This window comes from Haliaeetus albicilla, chromosome 15 (genome assembly GCF_947461875.1).
Source record: "Haliaeetus albicilla chromosome 15, bHalAlb1.1, whole genome shotgun sequence".
Classification (NCBI taxonomy): domain Eukaryota; kingdom Metazoa; phylum Chordata; class Aves; order Accipitriformes; family Accipitridae; genus Haliaeetus; species Haliaeetus albicilla.
The window spans coordinates 10,593,046-10,610,816 of NC_091497.1; the positions used below are offsets into that span (position 1 = coordinate 10,593,046).

Genomic DNA, 17,771 nt, shown 5'->3' on the forward strand with positions numbered 1-17,771 from the left:
GTTGCTGGAAGTAGAACATGGGGATGAAAGCAAACCTGGAGATTTCTGGAGGGGAGTGGGGACAAGTTCTTATCACAGAAGCTAGATGGGTCAAACAGGTATGGCACTCTTCTGGATTGATACTAACAGAAAAGGATGACCTAGTTGTGGGGAGGGTAATCAACAGCAGCCTGGGCTGCAGTGCCCATGAAATACTGCAGAACAAGATCCCAAGGGGTGTGAAGAAGGAGAGTAGCAGAGTACAGATCCTGGACTTCAGGTGAGCAGACCTGCTTATTCAGGGAACTGGCAAATGGGATCCTCTGGGATCCAGCACTGAAGAGTAAGGTTGCTCAGGAGAGTTGGCAGGCCTTTAAGGACCATCCTTTGTCCAAGCAGACAGTCCATCCTGACGCTCCAGTGGGTAGACATATAAAGGGACAGGCTAGGGTAAACAGGGAACTCATTACTAAGCTTCACTGCAAAAAGGATGTAAATGGGAGGTGGAGACATGGGCAGGTTAAAAGGGACAATATAGAAATGTTACCCAGGTGTGGAGGAATGGTGTTAGGAAAGCCAAAGCTCAACTGAAGTTGAAAATGGCAAGACATATCAAGAGCAAGAGCTTTTACCACTATGTGAACAACAGAAGATTAAACCAGGAACAGTGGGCCTACTACTGGAAGGGGTGGGTGATATAGCGCCCATGGATGCAGGTAAGGCTGAGGTACTCACTCCCTTCCTTACCTCAGTATTCACCAACAAGCCCAGGCCTCTCTGCCTAGAGACAAGGGTTAAGTAGGAGAGGAACCAGCAGTAGTGGAAGAAGATTGAGTGTGGGATCTCTTGTGAAATCTTGGCCAATACAAGCCAATGGGACCAGGTGAAATGTATCCAAAGGTGCTGATAGAGCTGTTTGAAGTCACTGTGAGACTACTCCCTCTTATTTTTGAAAGGCTGTGCAAGTCCCCAGTGATTGAGAAAAAGTAAATGTTGCACCTATCTTCAAAAGAGCAAGCATGTAATTGAGGGAATTGCAGGCCAGTTGGTCTTACTTTGTTACCTGTATAGCAGGTCTGATAATTCAGTGTTAGACTTCTACATGTCCAGAATTATTTCTGGGTTTGGAAATGAGGTTTGGAAAGCTTGCCTTCTACAGCATGACATAATCTTTCCAATTAACACTACTCCAGACGTTACTACAGTGGATGACTACTAAGCTCTTCAGTAAACTTATTACACAGTCTAGATACCAAATAATTTAAGAAATAAAAATAACTCTGAAAAGGCTACAAAAGGAAAACTCCCAACTAGATATATTTTGCTTCTCTTACATCACTAGAATCTTACAGTTTTCTGATAAGTGACTTATTAAACAGACATTATACAATTTTGTGCCTTACAAAAGTCTCCCTAATATAACTGCTCAATCTTCAAACTTCAACACAGCTTGTATATGGGCCCAGATGCCAGCAGGAGACTTTCAACTATTCCCAGTGAAGAATATAGCTATGTTCAGCTTGGGGAGGGGTTTGTTTTGTTTTATGAAGTATTTAAGACCAGTGAAAAAACACCTCACTAGCATGTATATAAGATGACCTACCTTACCCTCCAAATCTTAGCAGATAGTAACTACATATACATGTCCTCTGTCTGCTTGGAACTGAAGATTTAAGAGAGAAAACTTTGCGAAGTGTTATTATCAAGTTGCCTCAAATGCAAATAACATTGTTTTGCATATAGCATCATTTTAGGTAATGGCACTGTTTTATAATAAACCATAATTCCACAGTCAGAAGTGTGTAGCTGAGCTGCCAAGCCAAGCAAAAATTAGAACTTGAGTACTATTCCTCATTCTACTACTGGCTTGATATGTGTCTCTTTCACAAGTAAACTAGCTTTATTTCTTAAAAGCAATGATCTCCTTTTTCCTACGAGATTCAGAAAAGCAGATCTTGCACAAAACCTGTGTCATTTTTCCAATATGTATGACCTTTCAACTACTACATTTTAGTTATTAACAAATAATATACACAGCATCTGCTCGCATGCAGTTCCATATGTATATAGGTACAGACATGCATAATACTTGTTTAGTATTAAAATTAAATAACCTAAAGATTAGCTCTATTACCCAAACTCTGCTTAATATTTTAAACAAATGTTAGGCACTACTTAGCTTTCAAACCTTCAGCACTTTCCCTCTTGTAAAGCAGGAGCTAATATGAAATTTTATCTAGGCTTATTATGGGCTTTAGAATAGCTTCAAGAAGATATTTAGACTTTTAGCAAAACTCTAAAATGATAATGAATATTTGTCTATGGTTTCAGCTGACTCCAATATTCTTTTATTCCCTTGATTTTATGGTAAATATTTTTTTTAAGCAGCATCTTTTTAACACTGACATCATTCCCAACCCTAAGGGAACTTTGTTTTATACTTTAAGACTGCTAATCACGTACATATAAAGTACATTTTATTGACCTACTTCTGTTCCAGCTCATTAAGCACAGCTGCTTTCAATGGTCAGGAAAAAGTAACCAAACACAACATGCAAAAGAACCCAACTAACTAAAAATGGAGTGGTTGCTCAAAATCCACAGAGTGGCTTTGTAGCTGTTTATATTGCTACAGAACAAGCAACAGCTTACGGGTAATGTTTCAGAAGAGGGTATGTAAACCAGCAAGTGAAACAGGTTGTTCCATTTCAGTACAACCAATGGTAAAAAACCACACACTTATTTTCTGTATTTTCACATCTAAAAATCTTCCTACCTTCCACAAGAATTGTTTTGCTAAGAACCAATTATTTTGAAATACAGCGAGAAAACATTTTCTGCTCCAATAAGGAATATTGGCTCTTTTCAGTATCAAATCCTGAAGGCTCTACACTGCAATCTATTTTTAGACAAGATCACAAGACAGCAAGAAGTGAAATAACTTAGCCTGTAATGAATATATATTAACATAAACAGTTATAGTATAGGAAAGGTTTTACAACTGAAAACAATCTAGATGTAGGTGTAGAAAAGACAGTTCAGCAAGAATAAAATGTACTTATTTTGAGGTATAGGTTTACCTATTTCCAGAAGATCTGGAACTCATTTCAAACTTTCGTTCATGGTCTCAGCCATACAAATCCATATTTTCAGTACCTTCAGATAAACAAGTGCTGACAGGATGAGGATGTTGATTGCCAGGAAGAGAAAATACCAGATGTGTGGTAAATTTCTGCCTGTCTACTTAGACAAATACTTTCATGAGATCAAATCCAGAGTCTGAAAAATGTACAAAACGTGCATTCATGTTACACTACGCTCACTGCTTGCAAAAAGCCTTCCTATTTTTAAGACTGCTTGAATTGTAGGGGAAGAGAACCCTAAAAATCCACAGTGCCTTGGCATTACAAGAGCATCATATTGGATCTAGAGAAGACTCAAGGGCAAACCCCATCTAGTGAGGACAGTCAGTCCCTTCTACAGCATACCAACCTTAAGCAACATAGACATGAGCCAATCTATTCCACTCCGCAGAAAAACCAGGAGTCGGTCCCCTGTCCTCATTTTAGCAGTACGGCCACCGCCTTTCAGGTCATCCCAGCCTAAGGTGACTGAGCACTGCTGACTTACTAGAGAAGGTGAAATACAGGAGGTAGAGACAGAGAAGCTGCTACATAGTTGAGCCCATATTTTGTTGGTTTTAATCTCAAGATGTTGTAAGTATTGTTTCAGTGATCATTTTGTGGATCCAGAGGTGAAATACTTCTTGCATTCAGGAACCAACAGTGTATGTTCACACACACAAAAAAATTATGTTGTAGACAACAGTCTTTACAAAAACAGATGTGATACAATGAACATCAGTAACTGATATGACAGAGCAACTCACTTTCCATCTCTGCTTAAATCCTTGTCCAGAGATCTGAATGTCAGTTAGACAAATAACATCAGAAGTGCCCCTGCGTGCACACACCAAAAAGAAAAAAAATTCTTGATTTGACTTCAAATAGAACCAAAATCCAAATTACCTGAATGTAAATCATACTAGAAACCCAAATTAAAATTCAAAGATGACCTTGGAGTTGCATCAAAGTAATCTGATCTGGATTTTAAACTAACTTCTTTTGTTACTTTAAGCTGAAGAGCAAGAATATTTTTAACTTGGACTAACAAAAGAGTATTACACACCAACTTTTTCTGAGATTATCTCATCCTTCAAGTATAGCTTGCCTCATTTATTCAATTTCATATGCATAACAATTCTCTATCAAAAAGCCTTTGCAATAAAATGTATACTAATCACAGGGTCTTCACTCTTTATTATGCTTCTTGTTCTCACAACTGCATACATGATCTCCCAAAGGTTGCTGAAAAGAAGCCTAGATTGATTGATTCCGGGGGGGGGGGGGGACGGGGGGGACGGGGACGGGGGGACACCAACCACACACACAAAAAAAAAAATCCCAAAGTCACTGAGTTTGGAAAAATATCTCTAGCAATTTTTTTTCCCCACTTCATCAGGAAATGTTTGATTCTACAGTTCGAACAAACCTAACACTTTTCAATAAGCCGTGGAATTCAGCTTTTTGGTACAAACAGAAGCCTGACAGTTTGTTCACTGACGTACTACTGGAAGTCCTTTGTCAAGAAGGCAAGGGTGACTGGTTTACTGTCCATCCTATTGTGCTGTTCTACAGATTCTGAGAGAAGGAAATCACAGAAGAAATCTTATTTGCAACCAAGAGAAAAAGGAGAGTTGAGAGCTCCCATTTAATCCGTCTGGAAAATGAGCAACTGAAATCCGCTAAAAGCTCTAGCTTTACTAGCATATATGGGGTAAAAGAGTGGAATTCTTCAAGGAAATTGTTTAGGTTACAATACCAGAAATTGAGCATAGGAAATATAAATATGTAAAAAAAAGTATTTTGCAGACAACAATTATTTTTTTAAATAATCCAAGTCATAGCTATACACAAAAATAAAATTAAAAAAAACCAAACCTTTGAAGCCTTTTTATATTTAATTCATGCTTTGCATACTGTTTGATTCTCCATACAATGAAAAGGGTCTTCTAGGATTTTTAAATATTGAGGTTTTTGTGTACAGTTCCAACACCACCACGCTTGTCACACAGAACCAGACAGGAAAAACCAAAGTATTTTTGCAACTAACATTTAAACTCAGTAGGAAAGTGATGCTTCAATATAGCATGCGATGCGGCCGAGCATAAGTCTGTACTATAGTTCACAAACCACTGCTACAAAAAATTGAGCACAGTTAGTCAACTTTCTTCATTGCTGCGGGGTAGCAATAAAAATCTTGGTTTTGCTAAAGATATTCATTTATCTTTAGTATTAGTTGCCAATTTCAACACCACGATGTCCTGTGTTATGTGAATGATAACACAAATTTGTGCCTCCCATATCCCTCGAGATCACCTTCATGCATATATCTGGCATTTTTGCATATGATAGAGATATTTTTGCTCCTTTAAAGATACATGAACTACATACAATCACTGCAAACATAGTTATATAAAATAATGCACAGTTTTTTGAGCTAACATATATTCAAAATATGGACACATGGCAGCCCCCGAATGAAACAGAATTACAATTTGCATGATTTACTGATACAAGGCTGTTTAGTTTTTATTACCACTAAGAAAAGGAAAAAATAAAACTGTGAATGCTACAGTCTTTTATTTTAATATATGCAATGAAAACAAGGCCAATATAAGCCAACTTCTCCCCTATAATTTTATTGACTGTAGAGGTAGCCTTCTACTGTATACAATCCATACACCAACTAACATTCCCACTCTTTTTCAGTTAGTAATCCTTCTCCACATAAAAGGTGTGGTTCAGCTTAAGGCATTTAAATGAAGGTGTCCTTATCCAAGCTAGGTCTAAGGTACCAGCAAAACAGAAACATAGGCAATACAACAGAGGCAAAGAACGTACACAGCTGGCTCTGAAGTCGACACCTAACATTTGATAGCTGAGTAGCTCCTAGATGCCACTGGCTGCGCTGACTGTGCAGTGCAGTTGCTCACAGGGAGCATCTGAGATGCCAAAGGCATCCCATCCCGCCCGCTGCCGCTCCAGGACGCAAGTCTCTCAGAGGCCTCACATCTGTTGGCACCATGGGGATATTCCAGAGACTCTAGGAAAACTCAATGGTGCCAGATACCTACATTTAAGCAATCAAATTAAGCCTTATAAAGGCAGCTTTGACGCCTATTTTCACAAGCGGACACCTAGAGAAAGTGTTTATGTGTGTGTGTGCGTGTGTACTACACACAAACACATTTCTAAGTGCCATCAGAAAAGGTTTTAAAATATTTTTCACTTCTTGCCTCAAAAGAAGGCTTAATATAGAAGATCAGTAGCAAAAGTGACATTTCTTTCCTTTTCACATTATGTTCTCAGCCTACGAATACCTTTAATCACACCTAAATCTTCGAAAATACTCATTTAATCCCCATTTTCTTGTCATCTCAAATTCTGAATAGATTTTACTGTTTGCAATTATTTGTTTCGTGTACCTCTGAGATCAGAGCTACTCAGAGCAGTAACTCTGACCCTTGTGCTCAGCTCCTTGAGGGCTGGTGTTTTCCAGGCTGCCCACAGCAATCCAATTCTTTCAAAGAGTGAAAAGCTGCTGACCACACAGCTGTATCGCACCTCCAGCTGACTGCTGCTTGAAGGGCAGCAGCAGAGAAAGGAATTCTTTTATTACTCTTAGAATTAAAAACTGGCTTTTGCTTCAGGAACAGGAAACACAGAAAAGTCAAAAGAAAAAAATGAGAGTGGTGTTATAAAAATATTACAGGGGAAGAAAGGAAATCAGAGAGCAAGGCAGAAGAAACATACATGAGGTACTGTAGTTCCTTCCTCTTGAGGCAACATGTTTCCTCCCTATCCCCAGTATACAAGCGAATGTATGGTATCAACATAAATGATAATGGCAGAGAAAGCGTAGTAGTTATGCTAGACTATGGAATGAGAACACAGATAAACTGATTCCCTATCATGCATACTTATGTGTTATTCACACAAATAATCAGCACAAAAAAATTAAGTCACTGACAGGGCTTTGACTCAGATTTCACTTTCCAGACATCTTCATTTGCACAGTATCTATCTAATCAGGCTTTCCAATTAAAGTGTTTATTTTCTTTATAATGAAGACAACAATAAAATATTTAGCTAAGGACAATGTAAGAAGACAATGCAAGTTGTCAAATGTACCGGTAACCGAAATATAATACTTTGATTTGTAAACTGCACACTGCAGTTTTGTGTTAAGTTTAGGATTATATTTTATGCTTAAACTTAGAGTCATTAAAAAGCTGTATTTTGAAGTGATTCCTTTCAGAATAAACATAGTATGCCTTATCTCAACTGGCAGAGTTAATAAAAACTACACAGATTATCTTAAAAAAAGGAAGAGACTATTGATATTTTCAAGTGAGGAGGGATGTTAATTCAGCTTTTGTTGCACTGAGAAGTCATTCTCTGTCAGGAAAGCATTGACTCCCATTTACTAGTTAACTCATCATCTAAACGTGAACACACTTTACAGATGGGGGGGGGGGTAGTATTTTCCAACGCTATATCGCTGACCATGAAAATACCTGCATTTTAATTTTGTGATTAGCACAGCTGAGGTTCTCGGGAGGCTGGAAACAGACGCCAAATCTAAGCAGGTGCGTCTTATTACAGACATGCTTTGCAATGCCATTTGGTATCCGCTTAAAAAAAAGTTTCATTGTTGGTATCAATGCTAGGAGGTACTCAGATTGCCATGCAGACACTACTTTCTCGGGACTTTTACTCCGTTACAGCCACAGGCAGACATCCAGCAGAGAAAACGTGCAGATCCACCACTCGCAGCGGCGTCCCTCGTTCTCGTTTCCCACAAGAGCAACCCCACCGGTCCCGGACGCAGTTCGGCCGCTCTGTGCTCTGGCACCGAGGTTCCCCCGCCCGCCCACGGACGGCGCGGAGCCGCCTGACCGACCCCCAGCTCAAGCCGCAGACGAGGCGGCGCGGCAGCGGCCACCAGGGGGTTTCAGGCAGGTGCCGGGGGGCTCCGCTGTCGGCAGAGCCCGCGCCCCGAGAAGAGCACTTTCGCCCTTGAGTAAGGAGCCACGGCTGCCCCCCCCCCCCGCCACGAGAAAGACCCCCCGACCCCCGATGTCGCGACGGAGCCGGGGCCGCCCGGAGGCCGCCCGGCCGCAAGGACGGGGACCGGGGCTGCCGCCAGGCGCCCGGCCGCGGTGCAGCCCCGCCGCCGCGGCACCGGATTCACACCCGCCGTCCCCGCACCCAGGCAGGGCCGGCCCCCGGCCCCCCGGCCCCCGCCCGTTGTCCCCTACCTGCCCGCGGGGCCCCCGGGATGCCTCTGAGGGGGCCGAGCTGCCGCAGCTGGACAAAAAGGAAAAAAACTTTCCGGACGGCCTCGCAGCTCGGCGGCGGCTCCGCACCCCCCGAGCCGGCGGCCAGGAGCAGGACGCCGAGGCTGAGGACGCCGAGGCCGAGGCTCTTCCCCGCCGGCCGCCGCCGGCAGCCGCAAGGAGCGCGGCCCCAGCGTCCCCCCCACCCGAGCCGCCGCCGCCGCGGGGGGAGGCGGCCAGCGCCGCCCGCCGCCCCCCCGCCGGGACCCTCCCCCGGCCCGGCCCCCGGCGGCTCCCCCCGTGACGAGGAGGGGTCTCCCCCGCCGCCGGGGGCGGCAGCGGGAGGGCGCTGCCCACCGCCGGCGTGGCCGTGCCTTCACGCCGCCCCGTCGGGGCTCGGGGAGTGGGCACGGCCCGTCTGGGGAGGGGAGGAGACCCCACGGACAGCCGGGGGGGGGGGGGGGGGGGAGAAACCTGCAGGGAAAGGAAGCAGCGCGTTGGTGTGTAAGCAATAACCCCCAAAAAGCAGGGGAAAAAGGAGAGGCTTAAAACAGTCTGTAGTGCTTTTAGGAACTATTCGCACGAGGCTTACAAACTGGCACCGACATGCGCAATTCAGATGCCAAACTTTGGCTTTTCTGACAAAAGTCTCCGAGAATTCAGGTATCTTCAAGGTGTCTTCAAAAGTTTCAGTTTTCTTAGGCAAAAGTGACAGAGGACCAGTTTACAACACCCTCTCATGTCTACAAGCCAAAGTCCAACGGTATCTGTCAGAGCAGCCAAGGAGGCGGCTGGGACTCATCGCGCTCTCTCTTAAATAGCTTCCTTGATGCCAGAGTTAAGAATCCCCTCCATGGACAAATTTAAATGTCACACCTTACCCCTTACACCTGGAAATTGTTCTTAGTCCATTTTGAAGCTGCCGGTGATCATTGAGCACTGTACAGCATTAGTCTATCCCAACTTTCACTTTAAAATAAATCTGTGGCAGCAATTTCAACACAAGATTGCAAAAACAGTTCTAAGTGTGAATTATTCTATGCATCCATTCAAATACGGGTAACAAATTGACACAAAAGTTATTAAAACGTGCACTAGAGATCAACCGTTTCACTGCTGAGCAAAGCAATAAAAGAATGGCATTACATTAACATTATGCAGTCTACTGAGTGACAGTTCATAAGCAGCAGGGAGGACTAGTATTTCCGTTTTTTGAATCATCTATACTCATGGACTTGGCAACTTCCTCCCATCAGAAAGTTCCAACACACAGTATATGAAATGTCCTTTGTTCTACTGTTCTTACATTGTTGATGTATGAAGAGTGAACACAAATGACAGGTTACAACCTTCTTGATAAAGCCAACTACAGCAAAAGACATTTTAGGCCCTTCATGAGGAATAAGAGAGGAAAACAGAACAGGGACTCCCACTGCAAATAAAAAGATTTGGTTTAGAAAAAAAAAAAATAGACATAATAAAAAATGCAATACCTTGTGTGGAAGCTGGTAGTAGGCAGCGAACCCCTTGTCAGTCAGTAAAACACTTTCTTAAACAGAATGGTTATTTTTAAATATTGAAAAATATCGCTGGGGAGAACAACCTGAATACAGGAGCCAGAGAACACAGGATCTTACTCAGCAAGTAGAAGATGATAGAGGAGGTTCTGGGAATCATGAAATGCCAACCTCAACACCTAGTACAAGACGTGCAGCACTCACAATAAAGATAGGAAAATCAAGTATTAGGAGACAGGGAAAAATTCTTGCAGGCTAAGAAATACAGACAAGTATCCCTACTTAAAAAAAAAACCAACAAAGTTTCTTGTTTACCTCACAACTATACTGAAGTTTGCCAACAGCAACAGATGATGTTGGAAAAAACTCTAGAACCCCATGGCTTTAATTTGAATCCATACTTCCTCCTATCCTCCACTAGTAGCAATTCAAAGAAACCTCTACCTTCCAATTCTACAGGCTAAGGAAAAAGGAAGCTTCTTGTTAAGAAATTGAATATATCTGTTTAAACTAGCTCTTTCAAGATGAGGAAGGTTCTAGTTTAGTCCAAAAGGTGGGGTAGGGTTTTGTTTGGTTGGTGGTTTGTTTGTTGGGGGACTTAGAGGGTTGGTTTGGGGCAGGGTGTTTAATAACTTTAGCACAGGGACTGTGAAGGAAATCATTAACCTTGGCTTAATTACAAGACTGAATTTAATTTTCTTGCAGGTTTTATGCTTCAAAGCTTCCCTGATTTTAATGTTGAAATGTATATTTTAGATAACAAGTTTCACGAATCAAATATTCTGGAAAAAGTTTCTGCATATTTGCAACCATATGCAGAAGAAAGGGACTTCTCTCATTTTACCATGAGAATATATATATATGAACTTGATGAGAGAACACTAACATTGGCTACAGACCTGTCTCTTTTCTTGAGCAAAGCCTTAATGTGTGCCCTTGGTGGCTCCTCATGGATATCTAGCTGTCAGCTCAAGATGACGACACTTCCACAAATTCTCCCTTTGGTTCCTTTTCTTAATCATGAACAATACTGCTATATAACCTGAAACACTGGCACAATGCCGGAGGAGGTTACACCTTCAACTTATCCCTCTGAATCACTTCAAGCTGAAATGAAACTTTCTATTATTTTTGGCACACAGCACTAAGTTTCTTGCTCATCTACATAGATGACGTTCTCCTTTGGACTGTCATGTTTTAACTACTGAAAATGCTTTATATGGCTGTGCCACCCTCGCTGTTTGTACCCTCTCAGAGAGCTACCACAAAAATAATCCTTTCTGACCTGTCGCTTTGACCACATCCACTTTTCTCACATTCTTTATCATGTCAAACACAAGCCACTTGGCTTTGATTGCATATCCTTTTAATGTTCCCTTCCCAGGATGCAAAGTGGGGTTTCCACTTCCAGAGGGCTACAGCACCTGTCTCCTTCTCCAACTTCTGAAATGATCAAATGCTTCCATGCTATCTCTTATTTTGTCTCATATATCTGAAAGTAGTTCAAACATCCATTAAGTTGCCTCATTCTTCTAAGTCATTCTTCAAAGCTTTCTTTACTGTGAGTCTTTTAACAATTATTTTTATATTTTATCATTTTTTTAATGTATCACAGCAATTAAGGAAGTTTTTCATTAAGAACATGGACTATTGTGTTGACTAGTATGTTTACATCGTGTCCCAGTGGCAAATTCTACCCATCTACTTCTGGTCCAATAGATGCTCTTTGTAAGCTCTTGGTTCTGATACTATCCTTTTGCTTTTTATACAGCTTTGAACAGAGTGGGGATCCTAGTACTCAAATGGAGCTCCTTGAAGTTACAGCAACAGCACAGGGAAAACAAAACAAAACAAAACAAAACAAAACAAACAAACAAACAAACTAAAAAACCCACCTTCCCACCCCACCCCCCCCCAAAAAAAACCCACCAACTTTTTCTTCAGTTATACAGAACTATGCCATAGTTACTATTGTAAGTAAAAAAAAAAAAGTGTCCTCTTATTTTAGGTTGAGATAATTAAGCTAGTAAACTAGGACTAAAAGCTACACAGCATTTGGATTCATAACACTGTCACACTCTTGTTATCAATGACCCCATAAACTTACAGTGAGGCCAGAAAAACTTCACACACAACTCTTAAGTTTAACTCACCTGAGGGTCCATTAACTGCAGCACTGAAAGAGTTGATACTAGCATTACGAAAGTTTGACCTGATTTGGAGATAAATTCTCACAGCTTTTTTTTTTTTCCCCACTTTAAAAAAAAAGAATTATTAATTTTAACTGGAAATCTTTATGAAATCTTAATGAAAAAACAGTATTTTGTTTCGTGCTTGCAATTACAAAGAACTGTCAGCCAAGACCTCAGGTAGGGACACACGAGAGAGAGAACGCTGGGGAAGCAGTGGCAGGCCAGAGTACCAGAGACCATCAGCACTGCCTACTCCCGCCCCCAAGCGCACAGCAAGTGCTACTCTACTACTGTTCTGCATTCCAAACTAAACTTCGGTTGATGCTTCCCGCAGTGCATTACGGCCCTAGCGTCCCTTGCGCCCCCATTCCCTGCCTCTCGGTAACTCCTCACCCGTTCTTCACCGTCCCGGTGGAGTCAGCAAACGGCTGCCAGCCAAAAAACGGCTGCGAGCCCCGAAAGAAGCGTCCCCTCCCGCCACCCCTGCGGGCTACGCCGCCCAGCAGGGACTGCGCCCGGGGGTTAGGGGCAGGACCCGCCCCGCCCCCGCCTGTGCCCCGCCCCCTGCCCCGCCCCGCGTCGCCCGCGGGAAACGCGGGGTCAGGGTCCGGCTCCGGGTCCGCAGGTGTTCCGCGGCTTGGGGACAGGCCGGGGGAGAGCCGCCCCCCCCCCCGCCGTGCAGGCGAAGGGTGTCGTGTCCCGTCCCCCCCGCCCCCAGTGCCGTTGCGCAAAGCTCTGCATTACTGCCTTTTCCCTTAAAAAGTGAAAGGGAAAAGGTTTTAAAAATGCAGACATTGCATCCTGCCTGCAGAGAAAGAGCTTCAGTTCTTTACAGTAGTTCGAAATTCAAGCATTCACTTCGGAGTACTGTGCCCTGAATGTAACTGCACATATACTAAATAAATAAAACCTTTATGAAAGTAATTTATACTTCAAGCATAGCTCAGCAGTCAGCCATTTCTTCCCTGTGAGGGTGGTGATACACCGGCACAGGCTGCCCAGAGGGGCTGTGGATGCCCCATCCCTGGCAGTGTTCAAGGCCAGGCTGGATGGGGCTTTGGGCAACCTGGTCTGGTGGAAGGTGTCCCTGCCCATGGCAGGGGGGGTAGAACTAGATGATCTTTAAGGTCCCTTACAACCCAAATCATTCTAGGATTCTGTGATTTTCTTTGAAAAGTACTTCTCCTCACTACTAGGTACACTGTTTCCATGGAGACTGCCTCAGATATTCCAGGGTGAACATTCTTAATCTCTTGTTTTCTCTTCATTAATATCACCTGTCTTCATTTCAGGATAGTTAACTCAGGCCTCTACAATTAAGGCATTATCAGAAAGAACACTGAAAAGGGAATGCCCAGTAGAGGAGACTGCAGCAAAGAAAAGTAGCAACTTCTACAAAATACTAGCATGTAACACAGAGAAAGAATCTGTTCTGTAATCAGAAGTATGGTTTTGCAACCTGATCCTAATATGAAGGAAATCTATGCTCAACATCAGTTTCAGTTTAGCATCATCAGTATTAAAAAAAGCCAGACTCCTGCCAATATTTAAATATTCTTCTTTGAAGCATCAACAAAGGTCAACGCAATTTTGGTCATCTCTAAACACAGAATACAAAGGGGGGGCACATCTTATTTTCCCTACATGCCACAAAGGGACAGTTCTTCACGTTTTATAAACTCAAATTCAAGTTTCATCATGCCTAGAGACGTGAACTGATTTCCATTAGTCCACATCTGATGTTCACAATATTTTTTACTTTATCAGAACAATTCCCCAAGAGAACCTGCAATCAGAAACTATTTGTTCAACAAGACCACCAGGCACCACCTTAGCAAGTTAGCAGGTAAGTCAATATGCACATGTATAGACACTCCTACTGTAAATGGTACACTTGCAGCTTCTCTTACTATTCCTCATGCCCTTGCAACTTGGCAAGCATTTTCTCTAACTCTGTGGTTGATGCCCAGTTTCTCAGCTTTTGCTGGTGGGTAAGACACATTAAAAACTATTCTTAAGAGGTATAAACTACATGACTTGCACCTAAACAGAACATACTTGATGCTTCAGTTTCCTGCAACTGGACTAACAAAGTGTTTATAGTGTACCAGATTTTAGCTTTCTGTCTTTTTTCCCCAAGCAGATAGGGGGACACCAAGACATCCAAAAGGATGCAGCGTGCCCCCCCCCCCAAAGTAATCTTTATTGATTCACCAAGTTCTGAACAACTGTACATTTCAGAAATATCTCAGTTTTACCTTGCAATTATATGTGTCAATCTTACCTATACAAACTCCAAGGTAACAAGCTGGAGTCACGTTCATTCCACTTAGAACAGTAAAAAAGTGCAAAAATGGGCCTCTCAGGACATTCCCATAAGACAATAAAACCCAGGTTGCAGCATCCTTCATAACTCCAGACCCTATCTTACAGTAGCATGCCACTTCTAGTCATATACAGTTTTACAAACTGATATTCAAAGATAAAAGGTGTCCTATGTTCTTTCTTCCTTTGTGTTCCTGCAGCTCTTCACATAGAGCTACCCCAAACAGTGGAGTCTGAAGACACTGTGTTTGCCCATGGTATTATTTTGGTCCTCACAGAAAAACCTTACCCTGCAAGGTACAACCCTTGTTGGTGTTTTTTCCTTCAGCTCTCCTATTTTTCAAAGTGCGGTTTATTGTCCATAGAACAGAACTGAAAATGATCCTGCCACAGCTCTCAAATCTAATTCTGCTCTGAGTTTTGCCCTTAGGAATCAACTCTTTATTTCTTCCTAACTTCTCTCCACTGAGTCCTAGTTCCCAATCCATGCAATGTAATCCAGGCAGTTATAGGTGCATGCTTCACTGGCACTAAATCCAGAATTTAGTAATTTAAGAATCAGGCCAAACCTAGGCACTCCTAAAAGTCAGTAAGGGCTTAAGTTTCCATCAGTAATGACTCCCAGGCACTTATTTTTAGATCATTAGTAGCTACATGCTGCCAGTGTTGAGTAGGTGACCTACCTCACCATTAGGTCCCACCTGAGTCAACAAACTTAAGTGGAAGAATGCCTACCAAATCTTGAATTCAGACCAAAAGGCAGTAATTTGGTCACATCTTATGTAAATGAGTATCAAAGAAAATGACTGCAGACACCTTAATTTTCTTTAATACCATTCACACATTCAAGATGCAAGTAACTGGCTGTCTCTGCTTGACACAGATTCAAACTTTCCACACCTCTCCCAGGTGAACATGTGAGATATTAATGCATTTTTAAAGTGATAGGGCTACGCAATAAAGGCTCTAAGGTTATCCTAACATGCGCTGTAGTAGCTGCAGCAAGTGGTCTAGGGGAGAGCAGAACCTCAGCCTACCAAGTTGGGGTCCTGGAAGGAAGGAGTACTGGGCTCTAATCTCTCTCTACATATGACTAAGTATTTCATCTTAAAGTGCTAGCACTGATTCTTTCTGCATTAAAAATACAAAAAATGCAGCCATACCTTTCTATTGAAAGGCCGTTGAACCCCCTCCCTAACTGCATCACATGCTCTTTTTATAGATCATTCTGTATTTAGCAAGATGCAATTTCCATCAGCACACAAAACCTTTATGAACTTGGTGATGAAATTCACAATACAAAAAGTCAATTTCCAACTTCACATTTAATTTAAAAAAAAAAACCAAACCACACTGTGTAATGATGTTAATGCCTATCTGCCCATAATAAATAACTTGTTAATGGGCATTTCTCTGGTGTTATAGGTATGAGATATCAGAAATGTCTCAGTTACAGAAAAAGCTTCAAATGGAAATTGCATTACTTTGGATACCAAAGCCAATCACCACACAACAACATTTCATGAATTCTGCTGCCCCTGAACTACTCGTGAAGCTGTACTTCAAGATTACTTCCCACTTTGTATTAAAGAGATAAATGAAACTACTTTATGGAAACAGTTAGGCCCAGGTCCTCATTTAAAAAAGAGAGGGTGCTTAAGAAGATACTTGGACACCACCAGTTTTCTTACCACATCTTACTGCCACCCAAAGAAACCACGTTTGTTCTTAAGATAGGAATAAAGTCTTTTACAAACTGGAACCAAACTGCTTGCCATTAGTGAGCTGACAGTCTTAGCTCAAGACATATCCTGGATAAGGATCTCCAAATTGTACATTTTTCCTGTCTTGCCAATAGCATTAACATGCATTTCATGGAAACTATATATTACATATGAGGGACTTAGAAGTCTACTGTAGGAACAAGAATTGGACATTGCAGCATGTAAATACTTCAAGAGGTTAGCCTGCTGTTATCCACTGACTGTTCCAGAGCACTGTAAGGACAACACAAGCATGTAAATTTAATCTTAGCACTTAGTACTACATTGTTGCAGTAGAATTTATGAACACTTAATACCTTAAAATAATATAAATATTAAGAATAACTAGGCAAAAAATGATCAAAACATACTTTGAAAGTATTTTATAGGCTTAGAAGAAAAGCTAAGGCAGTTCTCCAGTAAATACTGTACCTCTAACTACATTCCAGCCTTGTCTTCAAATGCAACTCTTAGATGACTTTAGTATAAAACATTAGTTAAAAAAAAAAATCTTAATTTTAAAAGAAAAAGAAGCACGTGAGGGTAGGTATTGGAACGATACATTTTTTTGGCTTCACTTTGGTAGAATATATTGTTTCCTGAAACATTACTAAAATAGTACAGTGCTATATAGTAATCAAAACTGACATACAAATTCTGATCAGCAGGGCTATTTTTGCTCATCTCCTCCAAGAGACAGAAGGAAAAAAAAATGAAGGGTTTTGGTAAGGAATTTTGTTTGCACATTGCAAAGGCTCCTCACACCCTCTCTCCCGTTTTCACTCCCAAACAGAACTTCATCAGCACGTAAGATTCAACTCTACAGAAATAAAATGCTACACACAGACTGCACTCACATGTAACTTTGGGTCACTACATGATTTCATTGGCCTGTGTCTTCTCAAGCTGCTCTCTACCTCACTCTAATTTGGAGGGCTAAGCTGTACCTGCAAGGCTGTGTTCCCAATGATTTTGTCCTGCAGTGCTGCTCCCACCATAAGCTACGGAAGTTTCAAGAATGAAGCATGGCAATACAATCCAGATGAGAAACAAGGCACGAAGGAAAACAGGAGCACAGGGTACCTACTGTAGTTCAGGATGGCATAATATACATATTTCATTTGAAACAGACAAACTGTAGTTTTCCAATAATAATAAAAAAAAGTGCATTTTCTTTTTCCCTAGAAAATGGAAAACTCAGGGAGGAATGTTCCATCTCTCCAATCACATTTTCTGAGGCCAAAAAGTTGGAAGAGGTCATCGATAGAAGTTTCTAGTCTCATTTCTACACATTTATCCAAGGCTTTCTCCAGACTTCTAGGACTGAAACTTTCTACAGAGTTGTCCATCCTATTCAAGTCTTGTGTTTATTTAATATTCCTGCAATGACTGATGAGACAGCTAATCAGCACCTGCTCTTCTGTTAAGAAGTTATAATCTCGCTCTGTCAAACTCCACTGCCCACTAAATCCTTTATTTCCAAGTCTAAACAAAAGCACTTCCCTTTTTAAGTATGTCAGCAGTTTTGTCTCAGTTTAAAGATTGTCTACAGGGTATTTGCTCACCTCTGCCTCTTTTCCAGAAATGGATTCTT

The 17,771-nt window shown here is 41.7% G+C and overlaps 1 protein-coding gene across 1 annotated transcript in view; it reads right to left on the reverse strand.

Annotated features, from left to right (window-relative positions):
• Window positions 1-9,182, reverse strand: part of GPC5 (glypican 5) — a 729,332-nt gene extending 720,150 nt beyond the window's left edge. Inside the window, 2 exon segments of the mRNA XM_069802336.1 lie at window positions 8,363-8,754; window positions 9,109-9,182. Of these exon segments, the coding sequence (XP_069658437.1) occupies window positions 8,363-8,754; window positions 9,109-9,182 (466 nt within the window).
• Between the last annotated feature and the right edge of the window lie 8,589 nt (window positions 9,183-17,771).